The sequence below is a fragment of the Eschrichtius robustus genome, chromosome 17, assembly GCF_028021215.1.
Source record: "Eschrichtius robustus isolate mEscRob2 chromosome 17, mEscRob2.pri, whole genome shotgun sequence".
NCBI lineage: Eukaryota > Metazoa > Chordata > Mammalia > Artiodactyla > Eschrichtiidae > Eschrichtius > Eschrichtius robustus.
Window position 1 is genome coordinate 639,702 of NC_090840.1, and position 22,731 is coordinate 662,432.

Here is a 22,731-nt window from a genome sequence, read left to right on the forward strand (position 1 = left end):
TACATGATTTTGTTTGTTTTCTCCATCTTCAGGATGAAGATTTGTGGATATGGGCAGAACTTGGGAGTAGTAATAGAAGAAGAGATTTGCAGGTGTAAATCATAGAACCTGGAAATTAAACAATACAAGAGCTGAACTGTAATAGTCCAGGGTATTTCCCTCTTGAGACTTTAATAACAGGCCTGGTAGATTTGTCTATGTGAGTTAGGAACCTGGGTGCCCTTGACATATGTTTGCTCTTGATAATATCGTCAAGCAATACAACCTTACTATCAGCAGTCCTCCCTTTGCATGGTAGTTTGGGTGGCAAACTGAAACTGTTCAGAGCAATCTTATTAAGTGAGAAAAATTATGATTATTCTGTGACTTTTGAAAATGTTTGCTGAAACAGTGAAAAACTCCTGGGATTACAAGCATATAGGAAAAATGGAAAAAATAGTAAAACTAGCATTTGTTTAGTACCCTGTAGTTTAAACGTGAGAGATTAAAAATTAGAGTGTTTTTGTTTCTTTATAAAACGTTGTCAAGAGTAGTTTGAACAATGCTTGCCTCATCTTCCTATCGTATAACTTATGTGGAACAAGCATCTTTTCTGTGCTTTGGTGAATTGTCATACTCCTAAATTTGGATCTGCTTCCAGTATTTTGTCATTTCTGCTTTCAATGTTAGGAAACATCTCTGAGAGTTTCTTTATTGTGAAGTTTTTCACTTCCTCTGGGACACGGTCATCCTTTTCCTACATCTCCTTTCCTCATTTATGTCAATAAGCTCACGTTCACAGAATTCCTCTGCCTGGTCTTCCGGAGTCTCTCCAGCGTTCCCACGGTCAAATTTCTTCTGTGACTCTCTTTACATTTGTTCAGATTTCACTTCCCGTGTTGCCAGTTCCTGTTTCTTTGCTGGACTTTCATCTTTGTTGGCTATTTTTATGGACTGTCACTGGTGGACAAGGAGGCAACTTTATTCCGTGCATTGCTGTCTGTTAGCTGAGTGAGAGATGTGCAGTGAGCCCTCACCTGCACACGGAAAGCTGTGGAGTGCTGGCTGCTGGTCGGGACTGCTCGTCTGTCACTCACATGGTGACCTGTGGACTGAGGAGCTAGCACCACGTGTGTGCTCTGTGTGCTACTCATTGTCTGCATACCGTGGAGACTGGAGTCTGAACCCTGTTGTGGGGGGACTGGTGGCTCACTAAACCGTGGTAACTGAAAGTCACGCGTGTGGAAACCATGAAAAGCGGAGATTGCCCACATGTGGAAACATCCACTTAGCAAGTATTTGTGGAGCTGTTTGATGCAAAATTTCAAAATGGATGTGAGGTATGTAGACTAGAATAAATGGAATGAAATCCAGTGTTCAAAAGTTTGTTTCAAAAGTAGTTAACTGTTTTAAAAGAGCAGATGTATTTATAAGTAAATCTTTGAGATATTATTGTAAGATGGGACTTCAGGACTGGGTTTGGAAGTGTATTCTTGTTTACACAGTCTTTGCTGACTTGTGTAAGAGCAGATGTTATTTTCAGTTTAAGTTGGAACTCAGCAAAGTTTGAAACTACAGAAGGGGAGAGAGGTCCTTATGGCTTGTATAGGTCCTTATACATATATTGGAATAGTAGTGCTCATGGAAAGTACATTATGAGTCATTTAGGCTCTAGGCGAAGTTTATTTTATAGATGAGCACTGACTATCTCGATATGAAATGACTTTCACAAGATTACTTAGCTAGATGCTGAGTCCAGAGCTAGTTTCTTGATTTCAGGTTCTTTGATGCTGCTTCTGTATCATACTGTATTCTATAAACTTTTTGGTTGCTTCATGTAAGTGGAATCATACAGCATTTGCCTTTTTCTTTGTGACTTATTTCTCAGCATAATACTCTCTAGGTCCATCCGTGTTGTCGCAAATGGCAAGATTTCATTCTTTTTTATGGCTGAATGGTATTACAGTGTATTTATGTGTGTGTGTGTGTGCACGCATGTGTGTGCACCTTCCACATCATCTTTATCCATTCATGTATTGATGGGAACTTAGGTTGCTTTCATATCTTGGCTATTGTGCATAATGCTGCAATGAACATAAGGGTGAATATATCTTTTTGAAATAGTGCTTTTGTTCTTTTCAGATAAATAGCCAGGAGTAGAATTGCTGAATTGTATGGTAGTTCTATTTTTAATTTTTTGAGGAACCTCCATACTGTTTTCCACAGCGGCTGCACCAGTTTACATTCCCACCAACAGTGCACAAGGGTCCCCTTTTCTCCACATTCTTGCCAACTTGTTTTTTGTTGTCTTTTTGATGACAGCAGTTCTGACAGGTGTGAGGTGGTACCTCATTGTGGTTTCGATTTGCATTTCCCTGATGATTAGTGATGTTGAGCATCACCTTTTCATGTGCCTGTTGGCCATCTGTGTGTCTTTGGAAAGATGTCTTATTCAGATCCTCTGCCCAGTTTTTAAATCAGGTTGCTTTTTTGGATGTTGAGTTGTGTGAGTTCTTTGTATATTTTGGATATTAATCCCTTATCAGATGTAGTGTTTGCAAATGTCTTCTCCCATTCTATAGGCTTCTTTTTTGTTATGTTGATAGTTTCCTTCACTGTGCAAAGCTTTTAGTTTGATGTAGTCTCATTTGCTTATTTTTGCTTTTTCTTCCCCTTGCCTGAGGAGACATCCAAAAAATTATTGCTAAGACTGATGTCAAAGAGCATACTGCCTAAGTTTTCTTCTAGAAATTTTAAGGCTTCAGGTGTTACATTTAAGTCGTTGACGGATTTTGAGTTTACTTTTGTGTGTGGTGTGAGGGAGTAGTCCAGTTTGATTCTTGTGCATGTAGCTGTTCGGTTTCCCCAGCACGATTTATTGAAGTCACTCTTCATTGTATGTTCTTGTTTCCTTTGTTGTAGATTAATTGCCCACATAAGTGTGGGTTCATTTCTGGTTTGTCCGTCTTAAAAAATTTGCATTATTTGTCTCTTTATTGTTGAGTAGTAAGAGTTCTTATATATTCTAGATACAAGTTTCTTATTAGATGTACGGTTTGTAAGTATTTTCTCTTATTCTGTAGGTTTTTTGATTTTCTTGGTATCCTTTGAAACCCCAAAGTTTTAAATTTTGGTAAAGTCCAATTTATCTATTGTTTTCTACTTTATTAAGGTGAAAAGTCTGGCTTTTGGTATGTACTTCATCGTCTATCTCTTTGTTTTAAAAACATCATGTTGACATATGTAAGTTCTAAGTGATGATCTGGTTATGATTATTATACAGGATTACCACATGACAGAGGGTAGGAGTCTAAGCCCTGCCTTGCCAGGTGTGAGGTTTAATGTTACATTGAGTTATATAGCCAGATAGCAGGCATGCTTCAAGCAGTTTATTCTTTGTAAGTATGTAATTATGCCATAGATTTTTTTCAGTCTAGTGACTGGAATGTTATTGAAAAGTACCAACAATGCATAGCTTGGTTTACTGTTTGTTATTCATGGTAGTGTCACCTGCTACGTGAATTATCAGTTACAGCTTACTAAACAGTATTGATGTAATTGGTTGTTTCCTGAGAGGATATACTTGTTATTGAAAAGTTTTTAATTTTCTCAAGTGTTCACCCTGCCAGCAGTGACTTGGCGGGATATTTCCTTTGCTTCTAACTGCAGCTCCCTGGCGTCACAGGAGAGCCCCTGCACCCTGTAAGTGGTCTCCGTTAGAGGGAGGTGTGCCAGTCCTCACTCCACTTGGAGGTCCCTGCTGGAGAGGAAGCAGAGTATGTTGTGGTTCACCTAGCTTTCCGCCACTCCCGAGTTTATTCTCAGGGAGGCATTCCTTCTTAGTTCTGAAGTAAACATTGCTCACAGGTTTCCTGGAGAATATTAAGTAACTCTGTTCTCCCTGCTTAGTCTGCCTCATCGAGATATCAGTAGTGTGTCTGAGCAGAATCTCTTGTGGTAGCTTATTGCATTTGAATGCGTCCGCGTACATGGTTGTCCTCACCCACCACCACCGCCAAGAAGCTGGGGAAAGGATTCTGTGTTCAGAATCAGCATCACCTGCTTCAGGACTGGCCCATAAGTGTCGACAGAAAGGTTGAAAGGAAGCATCTGCCGTAAACGCACCACGTGTTTATTGAGTGCCTCCGATGTTGTCGTTTCCTTATGGTGCGATTTCTATGTGAGTGATTTAATAATGAGAAAACAAATGGCTCAAGTAAAATCTAGCTTTCCCCCTTTGTGTATTACAATGCTTTACTTTTAAATTTTGTTTTGAGTTTACTTTTCCGAAGTGAAGCAGTACTAAAAGGATATTTTGTGTTCAAATACTTTCATTAAATAAACACATGAAGCTGCTTATTTTTTCCTTACCTGAGTTAGTATACAGCACATAGGCTGTAAGAAGAGTTGCAGAAATTTGGGGGAGTGGCTGGGGGCAGAGTGGTTTTGGCTGTCACCTAAAGAGTACCAGTAGCATGATTCACATTCTACTGTACATAATGCAGCTTCCATACCACGGGTTCGAGGCACTTTGCAAATCCTCTAATCCAGAGGATTTGTGTTTGAAGGTATAGTACAGATGCTTCAGATGTATGTTTGATTTGAAATTTTTTTCAGATTTATTTTCATCTGTCATAGTTCATCAATTCTAAGACAAATTTTAATATCTGAAATGGATATATGGCTTCAAACAGTGATTTATTCCTATGACTCGGGGGCTGACTGGGTGGTTTTGCTCGTCTCCCTTCACCTGACGGTGGGCTGGGCCTTTTGCCCAGGCGCCTTGGTTCTCGTCCACGTGGCGACTCCAGGTGCCCTGTTTGGACTTCCTCGCATCCCAGTAGTGTCTGGGAGGTCAGAATTTATATGGTGGTTGGCTTCCAAGAAAACCAAACATAAGCTATAGGGCTCTGACGAGGCTCGTCCCAGCCCAGAACTGCACCAGCACCACGTTCTACCAAAACAAGTGGCAAGGCCAGCCCAGATTCGGGGGGAGGGGAATAGCCCTGGCCTCTGACCAGGAGGGCACGTGCCTGGAGACAGGAGACGGGTTGTTCACAGTTGGCTCTGAGGCAGGCTACACTCTGTGTGCTTTGTTCTTGAGGGTGGATTTCACAGACTGGAGTATAAATCAAAGCGTATAAATATTTAAAAATTCTTGTTATATTTTGTCAAATTCCCTCTTCAGCAAGGTGTAGTCAATTTCCAGTGAGATGTAAGGATGGATAAATGTAGTTTATCCACTGTCTTGCCAGCATTGTGTTTACTGTGCTTTTATTTTTTGATGGGAGTACAGTAATGTCATTTTTTTTTTTTTCAAGGCTGCATGTTTTTCTTATTTTCTCTTTTGGTTCATTTTCTTGTTGGATTATCAGTTGTATTTCATATCTGTCTATGAAATACATATCCATTTACTACTTCAGTGTAACTGGTTATTGATGTTATAGGGTTTTAATAGTTTAAAAATCAACTTAAAATTTTTATACCTTATGTTTATTACTTTTTCCCTTTTGCTTTTTTTTTTTTTTGGACTTCTTAGGATAGGGTCATGTCTGATGTTCTGAAACAGTCCTCCAAATGGAATTCAAGAATCCTAAACTTGGGAGGAGCTTTAGGAATAACGTGGTTGTGCAAGGGTTCTGAAGCTGAGGATAGAGGTGGGGCAGAGACCCGGGGACAGGATTTCTCCTTTCTCCCCAGTCCAGCCGGACCCCTCCTGAAGTAGGCTTGTATGTGCGGGTCAGTGAGCTGGGTTGGGGTGGGCTCCTGTAGTTTAGTCCCACATTTTACATCAGAGTACGCAGAGTGTAAGAAAAAGACACTGCCCAAAGTCACCTGTCTAGTTTTGTGGTAGAGCAAAACTACTACTTTAGGAAACTTTCCTGTTGCTTTTGTCATCTAAGTGCTTCTCATACGCTGTGATTTGTGTCTTGCTGCCCTGATAACGCTGTCGGCTCCATGAGGGCTGGGGCTGGGACTGTCAGTGTGAGATCCCATGGCCTAGCACAGTTCCTAGCTCGGGCTTGATGTTTAGTTTTGGTTATTGGAAATAAATAAAATCACAGAATTAGACCAATAAAACGAACCACGTTTTTCTTAGTGGAGGCATTTAACGTTTTTTCCCTGATTGCTCTTTCATCACAGCCAATGTTGTTCTCCCCTCTGCCCTCCTGTCCTTGAAGTCTGTGCTTAAACCCCTCCCTTGGTCTTCATCGCCGCAGGTGAAGTCTGAATTTGCAAGCACACCTGTCCTTCCAGGCAGTTTCTGGCTCTTTGCTCATTTATACTCAACTGCTATCCCCAAACATTGCCTACCATTCTTTCTCTCCTTGTTTGGGTACTGTTTCTCCTTTGCTTTTTAGATGAAAGATTTTTAAACACCAGAAAAATGCATAAATACACGTTCACCCACCCCCAGCTCTCTCAAACGCTAATAAATTATTCTTGCTTCAGGTTTTTTGTTTCTTGAAGAAACGAAACATTACCAGGACCCTTCCAAGTACTAGGCCCCTTCCTCTTTGCCCAGAGGTGATCACTATCCTGATGAAGGAGTATATTCCACAAACATTTTTATACCTTTGCTAGATATGTATGTATTCAGGAAGAGTATAGTAAAGGTCTGTTGATATATAGCTTTTTTTTTTTTTTTTGGTTTATTTTTTCTTTTTAATTATGGTAAAGTGTTCGTAACATACAATTTACTGTCTTAACTGCCTCTGTACAGTTCAGCAATATCATGTATTCACTTTGTTGTGCAGCCAATCTCCAGATCCTTTTCACCTTGTAAAACTGCAACTGTACACTTACTAAACAACATGTTTGTAAAATTTTAACATTGATTGATACTTGTAGCTCTAATTCTTTCATTTTAATTGCAACAGTATTCTGTCATGGATTATACCATGTGATGCTTAGGTTGTTTCTAAATTTTCACGATTAGAAATCATGGTAAGTGAGCATTCCTACCTTCCTCCAACCCTTTGCCAGCATCTCCGTGAATGTTACCAGTTTCCTCCCAGAGTTGTACCAGTTTATGCCAACCTCAGCAGTGAATGAGCCTCCATCTCTACATTTTTGTCAAACCAAGTATTGCCAGACTTAATATTTGTCAGTCTGGTGGAGAGTCATTATGGTTTAATTCATGTTTCCCCTGATTACTGTTGAGGTTGAGAACCCTTTTTATATGTTTATTGTACATCCGTTTCCATTTCTGTGAACCTCCTTGTTCACTATTTTCTTCTCCTTGTTGAATCATAGGATGAATTCTTCGTATATTTTGGAGGCTGACATTTTCTGGTTATGTTACTCATAACAGTTTGTGGCTCTTTTGTCAAGTTGGTTTTTAAATTTTAGTCAAGTTTATCAATCTTTTGGTTTGTGCTTTTTTTTTTAAAAAGAAATCCTTTCTTATATCCCAAGGTCGGAGGATATCATATATTTTCCTAAAGTCTATGTTTTGCTCTTCACATTTAGGCATTTAATATGCCTAGGATTGATTTTCATGTATGCTGTGAGATAGGGATCTAATTTATTTTTCCATGTGGATAAAATTTTCTAACATCATTTACTGAACAGTCCAGTCCATTCTTTCCCTATTTTTTTGTTTTGAAATAATTTCAGATTTACAGAAGAGTTACATGAACAGTATGAGGAAATCCTACCCCCTGCTAATATTTAAGATTTTTGCATGTGCTTGCATGTGTACTCTTTCTTTCCCTCTTCCCCTCCGTCCACACAGACATACTTTTTTTAATGAACCATTTGAGAATAAGTTATAGACACGTCCCTCTTCGCTGCTAAATACTTCACTGTGTGTGTACTGAAAACCGGGACGTTCTCTTGCTCGACAATATAATTATCAAAATCAAGAAATTAACTTTGATACCGAACTTTTATCTCTGGGCCCTGTTCAGACTGCCAGTTTTCCACTAATGTTCTTTAAAGCAAAATAATAACATATATATTTTTCTGGTACATGATTCAAGATTGGTCCTCTTTTAGTGTGGATTCCTGCTGACTCTTTCTTTTTTTTTTGATGTGGACCATTTTTTAAAGTTTTTATTGAATTTTTTGCAGTATTGCTTCTGTTTTATGTTTTGGTTTTTTGGCCGCAAGGCGTGTGGGATCCTAGCTCCGACCAGGGACCGAACCCGCACCCCCTGCTTTGGAAGGCGAAGTTTCAACCTCTGGATTGCCAGGAAAGTCCCCCTGCTGACTCTTAATGCTGCCCTTATTACATATCCTGTTTTCATACATGCATGTATCTGTTTTGGGGCTTTCTTTTTCATTAGTCTGTTTGTCGATTCTTGCACTGACTTCACATTATCTTAATTACTTTCTTTGGCTGATGGGGAAGTCTTAACATCTAGGGAAGTTATCCCCTCTGTTTTCCTTTTCTTTAAAAGTTTTCTCCGAATTCCTGCCCCTTAAGTTTTCCATAAGAATATTAGGACTCTTTGTCCTGTTCCAAGAACAATGCTATTGGAATTTCAGTTTAAATTGTAAGAATCTGTGGATTAGTTTGAGGAGAACTTATGTATTTGCAGTGAGTTTCTCATGTAGGCAGATTGTTCTGTTTATTCAGTTTTTTGACATTCTTTGCTTATGTTTTTTAATTTTCTCCACTGATGTCCTGAATATTTTCACCTACTCTCCCCCTGAATGGTTTCTTTTATGTTGTACCTGGAGAGTTTCTTCTTCAAGGAGACCTTCCTTGTCCATTCTTTGGGGTTGGTTGTCCTTCCTAGGTGTCCCCAGAGGATGTTTTACTTTGTGTTGTGCTATCTCTTTAACTGTCCTCCTCTCATAGACTGTAAACTTCTTGAGGGCAAACAAAGGTTTTAGTCCTTCTGGTATCAAGTGCCTAGCATAGTAACTACATCCAGTAGTCAGAGGTTTATTGAGTGAAGGGATGAATTAATGTAGAAGTAATGGATATGATCAAATACAGGTTTCCCAGTGCTTTGCTGCCTAATGCATGTTGCGCTACATGTGGTGTTTTCCTAATTTTGTTTCATCCCATTAAGGAAGAAAAGAATGTTAAAACCAAACAAATATTTGAGTCTTAAATTTCTGAAAAATTAGAAAATATTATTCACAGAGAGCTTTTATAAATGTTTCTGTTAATATATAATTTTAAGCAATGCAAAATCAGAAGGTAAGTCCCTGTTTCTTAGACTTGAATTTTAAAACTTTCTGTATGTTTTTGTTTATATAGTGAATTTCAACAATGTGTATATTTTGAAAAATATGTATTTTAAGTCGTACACATTCTGAAGTTTCCCTGCTTTCTTTTTTATTTTCTGATGTATGCAGTATACAGTAATGGAAAGAGTTGTATTCATGCTGAGAAATGTGAATTTCACTTTTGACTCAGCTACTGGCTTGCCGTGATCTTGAGTGAGTTACTTCATGTCTTTGATCTTTGTGAAAATGTGGATATATCTGCCCCTCATACCTCAAAAGATATTTCCCTTATTCAGATAGATGACTGTATGGGAAAGTACTTTGAAAAATATAAAATGACAGTTATATTATTTCCCTGGGTAGGGAAATATTTTGCTTCGCGCACACCCAGGTGTGTGATACATGGAAAGGCTCTTTTTACGAGCGTTCGGAGCAGGATTTATTTTTGGCAGTTGCCCCCACGGCTGGTCATGACGTGTTCCTCCTCCCATCAGATTTGCAGGGCCAGGGATGTGCGTGCCATCTGGGACTGAGGGGAGGGAGTGAGAGTAATGGCGGGCAGCTTGGGCTTTGGGACTTGTTTGCTCCTCGCCTCGCCTCCCCCACTAGCTCTCCATGTTGTTAGGGTGAACCTTGCAAAATCACTTTCTGTTGATCACAGAGATGCCTGAACATCAGCAGTTTCACTCATGTGGCCCAACCTAGTAGTTTAAGCCTTAATTTTCTTACTTAGTGAAATGGTGATGTTAAAACAACATAAGGTAACATTTAATGTTTCTGCCTCCTCTGAGCAGAGGAGATGCTCAATAAGTATGTCCATTTTAACTAAGTCAGCCTGCTGGGAGTTTGCGGGGACTCCGAACTCCCAGAGTGGGACGGGAAGCAAGCACTCAGATTACAAGTGGGACTGTTCAGGAGTTCCATCTTAGCAGCGTGCCCCCTCAGGTGTGTCGAAGGGTGACAGAAGCCCAAGCGCCTAAGAGAACTCTGCAGGGGCAGTTACGCAGCCTGACCGGCCCGTAAGCTGGGCGCCCCGACACTCCCTCCCCTAACCTACCACCGCCACTCTGGGCGTGTAGTGCGGGGGAGCCGGGTGTTCGTGAGGACCAGCTAAGTAGGGCTGGAAAGCAGATAAGATGGAAGAAATTCATTCTGTTTGTATGGGGGTTTTCCTTTCATTTCTGTAGGTGATGATGATTCACCTGGTCAAGTAGTGTGAAAGGGTGTCCAGTGAAGTCCTGCCCACCCCGTTCCCCAACATGACTAATATTATTCACCAGGACATTTAAAAATGGTACTTGATTATGCTTCATATAGAAACATGTTTGTAAGTGAGGAAAAGAGCAAGTTACAAAATTATGAGTCATGATATCATTTGGGAAAAAACACAGAAACCATATATTACTATATATGGAAAGTAATCTAAAAAGAAATACACTAAAATTTCATAGTTATTTATTTTTGGGTTTTCTACATCCCAGAGTGTAGAACTGGAATTCACCTGGCCCTCTTCAAAACTATACCACCTCATCTTTTTTTTTTTTTTTTTCTTTTTTTTAGTGTTATCAGAGCTTTCTTAATTTAGATGGTTGGTTGCAAAGTGGTGTTAAATTTGCTTTGCTGTCATTTCTTACGTTTGTGTGGATAGATTGACAGATTTATTACTATTTAAGGTTTTATTTGGGCTTTTTTCCTTATAACTGAATAAGGTAAAAATATTTATGAGTTATAATTGGGAAATCCATGTTACTAATAAACAGCATTTCAAGACTCATTCTAGTTTTTATTTGGCAGTGTTTATGCCTTTACTTTTGGTATTGTGGGAATTAAAGGTACATTATTAGGAATCTGATAGCCTTGAGATTAAAAACTGAAAGCATGTTTTCTAGGTTGTTTGCATTCAGCATTTTACTTTTGAATAATATTATTTTGGGTCTTACCTCTTACGAATGGAGGTTCATTGTAATGTAGTAAGGAGGAGACTAGATTAGTGGATGCCTGGAGACTTGGGTTTTTGACTTGGTTTGGTAACTAACTGGTAGTTAAGTGACTTTAGGATTATCACCTAACTTTTCCTGGTGAGAACTCTCCTCTAAAGCGTTAGGTTTTGGACCTGATGGTCTCTGAGGTTCTTCTGGATCTAAAAATTGACAGCATTTTAAAAGAGTTTCAGCTAGGAAGGGGTGGGTATATGGGCTGCTTTTTTTTTCTTTTAATGAAGATCCCAGACTAAGGGATTAAAGTATTTAAAACTATTAAACAACAACAGTAATAACAACAACATGCACACATATACACACATAGGAAAAAGGCACTCGGAACTAATAGAAGAAGGCTCAGACATGGCAAGAGATCCAGAGGGCAGCTTATGCACACACTGCAGCACTCACAGACCAACATCCCCATCTCGTGGTGTCTTGTCTTCACAGACATTAGTGGTTGGGCGAAGTAAAACCGGAGTACTCTAGCCCTGAATTTAAAAATGTAGCTCACTGGTGTTTGTTTTGAGTCTTATACTTTAAAAACAAAATAATCTTAGCTGCTATAATCTTTTAAATGTTAACATTGCCAATAATTGATCCATTAATCTTAGAACTATTTCCCCAAAATGCAGCATAGAAATGGTGAAAAGTGTAGCAGTCACTAGGTTTATCGCTTTTATGGCACTTATGTAAAAAGAAACATTACTTTTACATTGTTTACTTTGTACTTTTGGATGCTCATAAAGCTCACCTGACTGAATTGTTTATAAAAAGGAGGCAACAAAATTCAACACAAATTTAGAATTTTTCTTGGGGAATGACTTCATAATGGTAAGGGTAATCAAGGTCCTTTAAGAAGCCTTTAAAAAGCAAGTCAGTAGCAATAGATGGTGGAGATTCTGACTGTGCAGCTGCAGGGAATAGCAGTTGTCCCAGTGTTATGTGCATAGAAACTTACAGCTCAGGGGACTGTTTCCGGGGGGCCCACCTTCAGGACTGTACAGAGAGCTTGAATTCTCCCAAAACGTAGATGGAGGTGAATGGAAGTTTTTTGTAATTTTACTTACTATGGACACTAAAATGGTCATAGTCAACATTTATTCTGTTTAAGATAGATTACCTCGTTTAATTTTCACAGTGGTTCTTTGGAGCAGAAGCCACCGTGGTCTCACTTTTGTAGATGAGAAAACGGGGCCGGGGCCCCTGTCTCAGAGGCAGCAGCACTGGGAGCCGGCCTTGGGCCGCACCCACGATGCTGCCAGGATGGCTCGCTGTATAACCCAACGGTTAAGAGAGTGACTTTGGTCTAGAAACTGGGTTTTAATACTGGATCTGCCGCTTGTAACTGTGTGACCTTGGGTAGGTCACTTAACTCTTTCCAACTTCAGTTTCTATAACTGTAAAATGAGTGCTTTTAGGATCAAGTGGGATAATTTATTTAAAATCGCACACAGTGTATCCTGAACAAATGGTTATTACTAGTTATTGTAGTTGTAATAACGAGTACTCTTGTTTTTGTGATTTATAACAGCTCCATGTTTCTGTGGCCCAAGATTTTCAAGCCTTTTTTTATGAAGCACAGCACATAAAGTGGCTAGTTTTTTTTTTTTTTTATAATTTATTTTATTTTTGGCTGCGTTGGGTCTTCATTGCGGTGCGCAGGCTTCTCATTGCGGTGGCTTCTCTTGTTGCGGAGCACGGGCTCTAGGTGCACAGGCTTCAGTAGTTGTGGTGCGCGGGCTTAGTTGCTCCGCGGCACGTGGGATCTTCCCGGACCAGGGATCGAACCCGTGTCCCCTGCATTGGCAGGCGGATTCTTAACCACTGCACCACCAGGGAAGCCCCGTGGCTAGTGCTTTTAAGTTGCAGTACTTATTGGCTTGCCATTGTTTGTCCAGATGCATTACTACAAATTAGTAACTGAAAGAGATGTTTTAGTTTCAGCAAGAGAGATAAGTTATACAAAATGATAGTCGCTTTAAAAGAGACGTCACTTTTTTTCCTGCCTCATGATTGTGTGTGTGCTTGCATGCGAGAGGGAGGGAGGGAGGGAGAGAGGCGGTGCTCCAGAGCCAGAAGGAGAGGGTCCTGATTTTTTTCAAGACTTGTGCAGTGGGGCTGGAGGGTGTTTCATGCTAGATGCTGTTGAGAACACGGAAAACCACAGGGTCCATCCTCTGGAGAGGCCAGGCCAGTGATCCTAGGACAGGTTGTGATAAAGTGCACAAATCATGGTTGGTTCCAGGGGTTAGAGGTCAGAATGGTGGCAAAGACCAGGTTCAGTGAGAATGAGGGAGTAGGGACTGTGAAAGGCTGGGGGTTCTAGGCAGAGAGGAACATTTCTGTGTTAAGATTTTAGAAATAAGTAGAATGAGGAGGTCTAAAGAAGTGGAGGTGTGAGAAAGGCTGTTGGATTGTGAAACTGTTGCTGGGTTGGGCCCAGAGGAGAAGGACGTGTCTTAGGAAACATCCACCAGGAGGCTGGCTCTCCAGCCTCCAACCCGCTGACAGGGGAGACGGGGCCCCCTGGTTATTAGGCAGCCAGCAGACTGGCTCGGGACCGAGGGTGGGGTCAGCATTCTCAAAAATAGTACCTCTTAGTGCATTTTTACAGATGGAACATAATTCTCTTCTTTAAGATTACTGGAGAGTATATGCTAATGAAATGGAGCTTTTATGAACTTTCTGGTCACGCCTGTTTATTCGATGTAGTGTTCTTGGCTGAGGAACAGGAATCTCAATTATGGAAAAATAATCACTTACGATGATTCCCTTATGATTGATTTGTGTCAGTGTAAAATTGATTGATTAGGAATTTATATACATGTTCTGTACTGCTGTTAATGTTTGGAACAGTGCTTTCTTTAGCGTTTTCATTTTGAAGGGTTTTTAGATTCAGCATTTTTGGGGGCAGAATGCATTTTAAAGGGAATTTTGTCTTTTTGGGAAATAATTTTTAAAGGTTAATTTGGGAAAAGCTGAATTTGAATATGTGTAGCCCTTATAATTGTGAGCTTTTTACATTTACATTGACATTCTTTTGTATAGGCGTTAAAGTTCCTCGTAATTTTCGCTTGTTGGAAGAACTTGAAGAAGGACAAAAAGGAGTAGGCGATGGTACGGTTAGCTGGGGCCTTGAAGATGATGAAGATATGACACTTACAAGGTGGACAGGCATGATTATTGGGCCACCAAGGGTCAGTGCTATAAATTACATATTTTTTCTATTAATATTTATTGTCACTTTAGAGTAAGCATTTTATTTTATAATATTGATATTAAAATAAATAATTATGGTAACTTTAACTGAAACACTTCCTCACTTTTTACTCATTTTGTATACATTTATTGATGCTTGATTTTCTGGAGGATTGTGGGGAAAAGACTGATACGATCATTGCTGCCAAAGTGTTTGCAGTTGAGTAGAGGAGAAGAAATGAACACAAATGATAGATTCTGAATATGGCAGAGAAAGTTCACTGCGGGACTTTAGAATATGTTTCTTCTAGCTGGAATAATTGAGGAAGGCTGAACAGTGGAGGAAGTTGCCTTTGGAATGAGCCTTAAAGGACTGGCTGGTAGGATTTCAGAAGGTGGTGATGGGGATGGAGAACATTCCAGATAGAGAGGAGAAAAGGTGAGGAAACGGAGGGGTATTTGGGAAGAGCAAACAGTGTGTTTTGATGTAACATGTTACTAACCCGCTGTGTGTGTCATCAGGGTTTCTAAATTGGTTTGTGTTGAGTGCACATTGCTGTTGGCCAATGACAGTTGACTCGCCATGGAAATGTTCTGGCCTCCATGTTTTCATCTATAAAATATGTAGACAAGACTGATTCTTGCATATTTTCTAGCATTGCTGGCAACAGACCTGTTTTATTCTTAGGTCTTTCTCAAGTTTATGACTTTCTATTTTTACTCAAAATCTTTTTCAGACTGGGAAATTTTTTTCTGCATTGCATTCCTTACTCAAAGGCACCATTTACTGCGCACCCTGCAGTGACTCTTGGAAATATGTATTGTATGTTTTTTGACTTGTTGGAAAGAACACAAATATGAAATTTTTTTTAGTCTTTGGTTTTGTATACTGTTCGCTGCCTGTGATGGGAGCATTTCAACTGTTTTGCTGTTGGGTAGAGTTTAGATTTCCTCTTGATTTTTTATAAAAGAAAAATGGTCAGGTAATTAGCAATGTTAACTTCAGAGAATGAATTAATGTATGTTTTGCATTTTCTGGTATTCCTTTGCAGAGTTCGTGCACTCTGCTAAACTAACAAGTTCCCTCTTCCCTCCAGTGCTCTGATTTTTCCATGAGACATGTGAGGAAGCAAATAAAATCCTGATGGTTAGAATTCTTGATGTTTTATAACTTGGTATTTGTAATGAAAACCTTGATTTTCACTGCCTGTGAACAGTATCACCATGGTCTTTTTGGTAAAAGTAAGTGCTTATAATTTATGAGCATTCTTACCTAATGAGCAGCTTGCAGATTGGACAGTCTGAACTGGGTGGAGGATACATGCGAAATTATTTACATTTGGATTTTCTCTGGTCGCTACACCTCTAAGAGACTTGAAACTTGACGAGCGTTTTGGAGTTTGTGCATAAGACCCTCCATGATTTTGTGGGCTGCCCTGTAACCTAGTTCACAAGTCTCTCTCACCCGGTTGGGGTCATCAGCAGGACCCCCCAACTAGCTGTTTCCTGGTGTCGCTGAACCACAGGAAGCTCGCTGGGTTGCTGTGCCCAGTGGGAGCCAGGGATGGGGCTAGGCCTGCTTGCAGGGGGCGCAGAGACAGGATGCTGCCCCCTGCCGCTTTCTGCGGGGTGGGGGGTGGGGGGGTTGTCTTGGAGCCCCTTCCCCTTCCTGTGGAGCGGGAGGCGCAGGAGGCACCCCTGAGAGGCCCTGTCCTTCCAACCAGGCTTCCCCGCCCGCTGAGGCCTGGGGTGCTGGCTGAAAGTGGGTGGTCCCAGCACTCATTCAGCTGCTCAGCTGCCTTTTAATAAAACCTGCAGGGGCGGCATCTCGGCTTAGATGGTTTTTCTTTGGAAGGTGCCAGATTCAGAACAATTTTGTCCCCAGCTTTAGGGTAATAGGAGAATTCCTGCCTTAACATTCTGTTACTTGGTTAGTTGTTTCTCGGTTTTTTATATGTTACTAAGATCCCTGGTTTTTTATGTTTTTCCACTATTTATTTGGATTTATGTAATTAACAATTTTGTTTTTCCATATATGTTTGTATATTAAATTTTCTGAAGCAGTATTTTTTAGCATTAGATGTTTAGTAACGTTTCCAAGTTTCCTTATATGTATACTTACTTTAGAAGTTTTGAGAATTAAATGAATTAATAATTAGACAATAAGAGAGTATCTGTAGTACATAATTAATAAACATTAGTTGCTTTTACTACTCTCTTTTCTTTCACTCTTTTGTTAGACAACAGAAAGACTTGGCTGTTAATTTAAAATCCAGGGGTGATGAAATTAATCCAAGGTACCAAAAGTTAGGATGTTTAATCATTGTAGGCTAGTTTAGATTGAGGTATAATTTGCATATAGTGAAATGCATAGATATTACCATGATTTTCGACAAATGGAACTTGTTACCCCGCACCCATGTCGAGATACAGAACATGTTTGTGCCCCCAGAAATTCCCTGTGCCCCTCCCCATCCCCACCCTGCCCCAGTCACTACTCCCTACACCCCAGAGTAGTCTTGTGTGTCGTAGGACTTTGTGCAAGTGGAATCGTGCAGTGTGTGTGCTTGGAGGCCCACTTCTTTTGACTTGGCATTTAATGTCTCGGGATCAGCTGTGTTGTTCCATGAAGTGGGTAGTGGTGTGTTTCACAGAGATGCCACAATGTGCTTATCGCTTCTCCTGATCGTAGTACTCCCTGGCCATTACAAGTAAAGCTGCTATGATTACAAGTCTTCTCATGAACATAGGTTTGTTTCCATTTCTCTTGGATAAAATGCCTAGGAATGGAATTCCTACGCGGTAGGGGAGGTGTGTGCTTATTTATCTTTATAAGAAAATGCCATATTGTTTCCAAAATGGTTATACCATTCCCTACAACCAGCAAAGTATGAGAGTTCTAGTTGTTTCCATGTACTTTGAGTATTTTTAACAGTATAGAATTTCTCAGGGGCTATTTAAGAAAAAATTTTTTTTCCTTTTATTTCTTTTTTTATTGAAGTATAGTTGATTTACAATGCTGCGTTAGTTTCAGGTGCACAGCAAAGTGATTCAGTTATACATACATATGTATCTATTTTTTTTCAGATTCTTTTCCCTTGTAGGTTATTACAAAATATTGAGTATCATTTTCCCTGTGCTCTACAATAGGTCCTTGTTGGTTATCTATTTTATGTATACTAGTGTGTATCTGTTAACCCCAAACTCCTAATTTACCCCTCCCCCTCCCACTTTCCCCTTTGGTGACCATAAGTTTGCTTTTTATGTCTGTGAGTCTGTTTCTGTTTTGTATATAAGTTCATTTGTATCATTTTAAAAAAATTATTATTTTTAACACAAGTTTTCTAGAGAGGCTGATGTGCATGTGATTGGAGAACAACAGACAAGATGATTTCCTTGACCTTTAGTCCTGTTTAAACCTCTGCAGGTCCTGGGCATATTATTAATATATGTTTGCTGTTAAACTTGGATGAGTTTTATCCAGCTGTTTCTTTTTTACAATATTGAAATATTTAATAATATATGTATAAGATTGTTGTGTACATCTTAAATTACGGTAGTTTAATAACCCAGACCTGGCCTCCACTTGGGAGAACTCTTCCTTAAGGGAGAGGAGGCTGTGGGTCAGTTGGGGTAAGTGAGGTCTACAGATGGTTAACTTCGTTTTTCCCATGTTTATACAGGAATCAACAGGTATTAAATTGCCACTTCCATTTGTTTTTTTACTTTCTTGTTTTAATTGCACACTAATAAGTTTACCGAGTGAACAGAAGCCGTAAGGATAAAGAAGAGTTAATTATAGGCATAAAAGTAAGCCTTGAAAAATCTAGAAGCATTAAGTCTGGTAGCTTTGAAATGGCTGTTTTATAATATGGTAATGTTCAACTTCTCGATTAAGAAACCCTGTTTTTAAATGATGTGGAAAAATAAAAGTTGGCTATTGTATCTCTGAATTTAGATAATGGAATTTAATGGACCACAAAATTAATGAAGTAATAATGTAAATGTAACTAATAAGAAGCATGAATTCGTTGTTCTAGTGCTGGACAATGGTATAATATGGCGTTTATACCAGAAGATATATTGATTGCTGTATAAATGGGGTAACCATATAATTTATTGTCCAGCCAGACCCTTTTGAGAATGAAATGAAGTATTATTAATAATTAATACAGGAGCAGTGAGAATAAACAGAATTGTCCTGGAAAAATGGGAACCTTTATATATGTGTGACACAGGTCAAGCCACAATATGGACTTTTTAGTAAAATCTGAATTTAAGTGGTCTTTTTTTTCTTTTTAATTTGTTACAGGCATTGTCTGTACTACAAAAGCAAGTTCTGATCATTTTGATATTACTTTGTAGAATTATTTAATTTTATAAAATCTCTACTTTTAAGTGTGCTTGCTGTATTTTTTCTAACCATATAGATCAAATAAATTTGTAGAAAAGTAAATTCTTGATCATACAAGTGGTAATATTAAGTACATTTATATTGTACTTTCCCTCTTGATTAGCACTTGAATATTGTTATTATTATTTTTGCCTTCCAGACAAATTATGAAAACAGAATATATAGCCTGAAAGTAGAATGTGGACCTAAATACCCAGAAGCACCTCCATCAGTTAGATTTGTAACCAAAATTAATATGAATGGAATAAATAATTCCAGTGGAATGGTAAGTTAAAGTAGTCATTTTATTCTTACATAACCTATAAATATATAGTCAGGAGAATGTTAAAACAACAACAACAAAAGCGCCTTTGTTTAGCAGAAAGCCTAAAACAGTTTATCTCATGTTGTTTTTCTCTTTTGAATGGACCTTTCCTTAAGAACCTTTATGTACTAGCCTAGATAGAGGTGAGGGTTTTATTAATTGCTTCAGCAGTCATATTTCAGCTGAATCCTTATTTGGTGATAAGATAGTCATTATTTCTCTTTGAATGTTATTTTTCTTTAGGGTTAAGGTACATTGGTGAGATTAAAAGGATGAATATTCATGAAGAGGAGGTTTTTCTCTGAGGAACAAGTATGCCTGTACGGGAACAGACAGCTGTGGTTGAGCATGGTTGTTTAAAGCAGATAAATCAAAATGATGTGCTCTACCTGACTCACAGAAGGAAGTGAGCGGAAATAATTTCCAGTGCGAGTCTTAGGTTCATACGAGTATTAGAACTTGAAGTGCAGGTTCTTGAGGTGCCGTGTTGCGAGCTCGCTCACATGCAGAATACATGTTAGAAGCATGGTAATGTGATGATAGTAGCAGGAACCTCATCTGTCATAGGAGCAGGACGTTACCTGAACTTCTGTGTGCGCCTGTCATCCCGTCCCTGTGTCCCTTTCCCCAGCAATGGTAATTAACATCCAGAGCATTTCTTTTATATTCTCTCACTTTTTCTTTATAGTTTTAGCCCCAGTATCACATCTGTACAGCTAGCCTTCCTTCCTCCCTCCCTCTTTCCTTCTCTTCCGTCCATCATCCATCCCAAACCATGAGTTTATACCATCATGTCCAGTTCTGTTCCAACACTGCAGGGCGTTTTCCAGATTTCATCCTTTTCTATGCTTGTACTTCTTGCCTTCCGCGGTGAGAAACCTGCCTTCTGTTGCCCAGTGTGTTTACCTGCATGTGCTCAGTCCCCCTGTGTGAAAGCATGCTTCCAGCAGCAGGCTGGGTCCTGGACACACAGCTGGCCGTCCGGCTCCCACCCCACCCCAGGGCCCCAGGTGGGCTGGCTCCTCCCTGCTGGGTGCACCGGACAAAAGCATGACCCTGACTGGAGGAGCGTTATTGGGCATCTCAGCCCTGGACCTGCTGGGCCACTCCCATACCTCCCTGCGTGCGGCGCGCCAGCCGGTGCTGGGCCCTGAGAGTCCTCCCTGCCCTGCCTGCTAGGGCATCAGTCCATGGACATTTATTGTACAACGTGTTGATGCGTTCAGGTGTAATAATCATCTTATCTCGTGGTTTCTATCTTTACACGTGTTTCTTGTTTCTTTCCTACTTTTGAAATGGCTGTTCTCAATTCTTTTCATTGTTTCTGTTCTTCCAGTGGTTATTCTAGAAATTACAGCGTGCATACTTAACTGTTTCTGTGTCAAGTAATATTAAGAGATGTGATGGAAGCAGGATTACGAAACAGTTTGAATTTACAGAATGGATATTGTTTAGGGAATTTCTTTTATGACATACAACTTTGCCTTTATGAGGAAGATATTTTTGTGAAATTTCTTTACCAGGAATAGCTGTGCTTCACATCTGCTGGTTTGTTTTCATATTATAGACTCTGCAAATTAGGAATTCATAGTGAGTTCTACATTGTTGGGGGAACTAGGAAATTCAGGATTAAATTTCAGACCTGCTTTACGAGCTTACCTGATCTCATTTTGGACATTATACCTCCTTCTCTGCCTCTCCTCCTTAAACCCTCTACCATTAAGGTCTGTTAGTCTCTGTTGAAAATGTAACTCGAGTCCAGTCTTACTTTTCTCCTTACGTTGCCAGCCAGTGAATGTTGGCCATCATCTCTCGTCTGGGCCCGGCACAGCCTCTCTGATTCTCCTGCTTTACCTCCCCCAATCTTTACAAAGCAAGCAGCGGAGGGATCTTTCTGAGGCACAGGTTGTGTCCTGTCGCTTCTGTGCTTTAAAATCCTGCAGTGGCTTCAGCCACACGTGCACACTCTCTACCCTGGCTCCCTGGGGGCTCACGGTGCTCGCTGCCCTGCACACCTTTCCTTTGGCCTCAAGACCGTTGCACTTTCTTTTCTTCCTGGGTGGACATCCTTACGGACTCTTCACTTCCCTGTGTAAGTGTCTCTCAGAGAGTTCTGTCCAGACTCCCAGTCTGAACTGTGTCTGTTGTGTTACTCTGCTGCAGTCACTCTTTTATTCTTCCCCTTTGTAGCAGTTACTATAAATTGATTATCATTTTTCTCTTTGTTTTTATTTTTGGCGTTTTTAAAAGAATTGTTTCTAACACACAGGCAGGTTTTAGAGAATGATGTAACCAGCATCCTCCACTTACCCTCCTCAAACCTTAACATTTTTGTCTTATTTGTAACAGGTCTTTTTTTAAAGAAAGACTGCATTATACAGTTAACTTTGTCTGTGCCTTTCCCGGTTTCCCCTTCCTCTTTCCTCGGAGGTGGCTCCATCTCAGATTTGGCGTTTATCATTTTCATGCGTGGTTGTGCTTTTACTGTGCACGTTTGTGTGTGCTTCTATGTTGTATCCCTTTTGTGTGGACTCCTATGTCAGTGATTTTTGAACTTCATCCATGCTATGTCATGCAGATTAGATTGTTCCTTTTTATTGTGTAATATTCCATTTTTCGTTTGCTGGGGATTTAGGTTGTTTTCAGTTTTCACTGAAAAGATTGCTACAGTGAACAATCTTATGCAAGTATTCTTATACCCTAGAACACGCTTCTCAGGACTGGGCGTTCGTGGGTTCCAGTAGGTTATGGATCAGTATTTTTATAAAGTGCAATGAAAGTGAATTACTAGCAAAATGAAATTAAGAAGAAAACCCAAGCTCAGATTTTTTAAGATAAAAGTTTCTCCGTCAGATTGCTGTAGAACTCTCTAAAGGCCACTCTGAATTTCTGTGTTTATCTTGTGGTGGACCAGTAAAAATCAGTGCAAGGCCTTGGGCTGTTCTGTGAAAGGTGCTTTCAGTGGGCCTGCTCTAGGGCGTTCACCTAAGCAGTAGGATGTCTGCTGAGGTGGGGTCTGGGTGGGGCTTGTCTTCAGCTTGACTGACTTCTGCCCGGGCTCTCCCAGGGCTGTCCATGTCTGTCCTGCTCACTGTGTGTACGTGCCTGTGGCTGTCCATCGCCACCAACGCTTCATATAGTCAGGCTGGAGTGGGGACCTGGAAGCAGAGAAATTAGGTCCTGCTTCAATTATTGGAGCGTAGGTGTGTGTATAGAGTGACTGGATTAGGCATCAGGATTTCTTTTGATTGATATTCATTGCGGTTTGATTTGCATTCCTCTGGTTAGGCACCTTTTCACCTGCTTATTGGCCTTTTTTTTTTTTTACCTTCTTTGGAGAAATGTCTGTTCAGAACCGTCTAAAACGACAAGGATTTATTGTCTCACAGTCTCTGTGGGCTGGGCCTGGGGCCCAGGGCCTCTCACAGGGCTGCAGCCCACATGCCAGCCTGTGCTGTGGTCTCTGCCGAAAGCTCGACTGAGGAAGGACGTAGCTCCAGCCCCGCTCACGCGCGTGTTGGCAGTAGTCAGTTCTCAGTCAGGCTTCAGTTCCTTGTCATACACTATAGCCAGAGGCCACAGAGCACTTCACAGCACAGCAGCTGGTTTCCATCTGCAGAGCAGGGGAGTGAAAGCAAGAAAGAGGGTGGAAGCTGGAGTAGTTTCGT

At 40.2% G+C, this 22,731-nt stretch overlaps 1 protein-coding gene across 3 annotated transcripts in view; it reads left to right on the forward strand.

Moving 5' to 3' along the window:
* Nucleotides 1-22,731, forward strand: part of UBE2V2 (ubiquitin conjugating enzyme E2 V2) — a 29,852-nt gene that overhangs the window by 2,782 nt on the left and 4,339 nt on the right. The window contains exons 1-3 of one of the 3 annotated variants that reach the window (XM_068525635.1): nt 13,652-13,713; nt 14,196-14,344; nt 18,899-19,024. In XM_068525635.1, the coding sequence (XP_068381736.1) occupies nt 14,300-14,344; nt 18,899-19,024 (171 nt within the window). In that variant the 5' untranslated portion in view covers nt 13,652-13,713; nt 14,196-14,299. Of the gene's footprint in view, nt 1-13,651; nt 13,714-13,786; nt 13,936-14,195; nt 14,345-18,898; nt 19,025-22,731 lie in introns of those variants that run through there. The other 2 variants (XM_068525634.1, XM_068525633.1) reach the window with 2 other exon arrangements.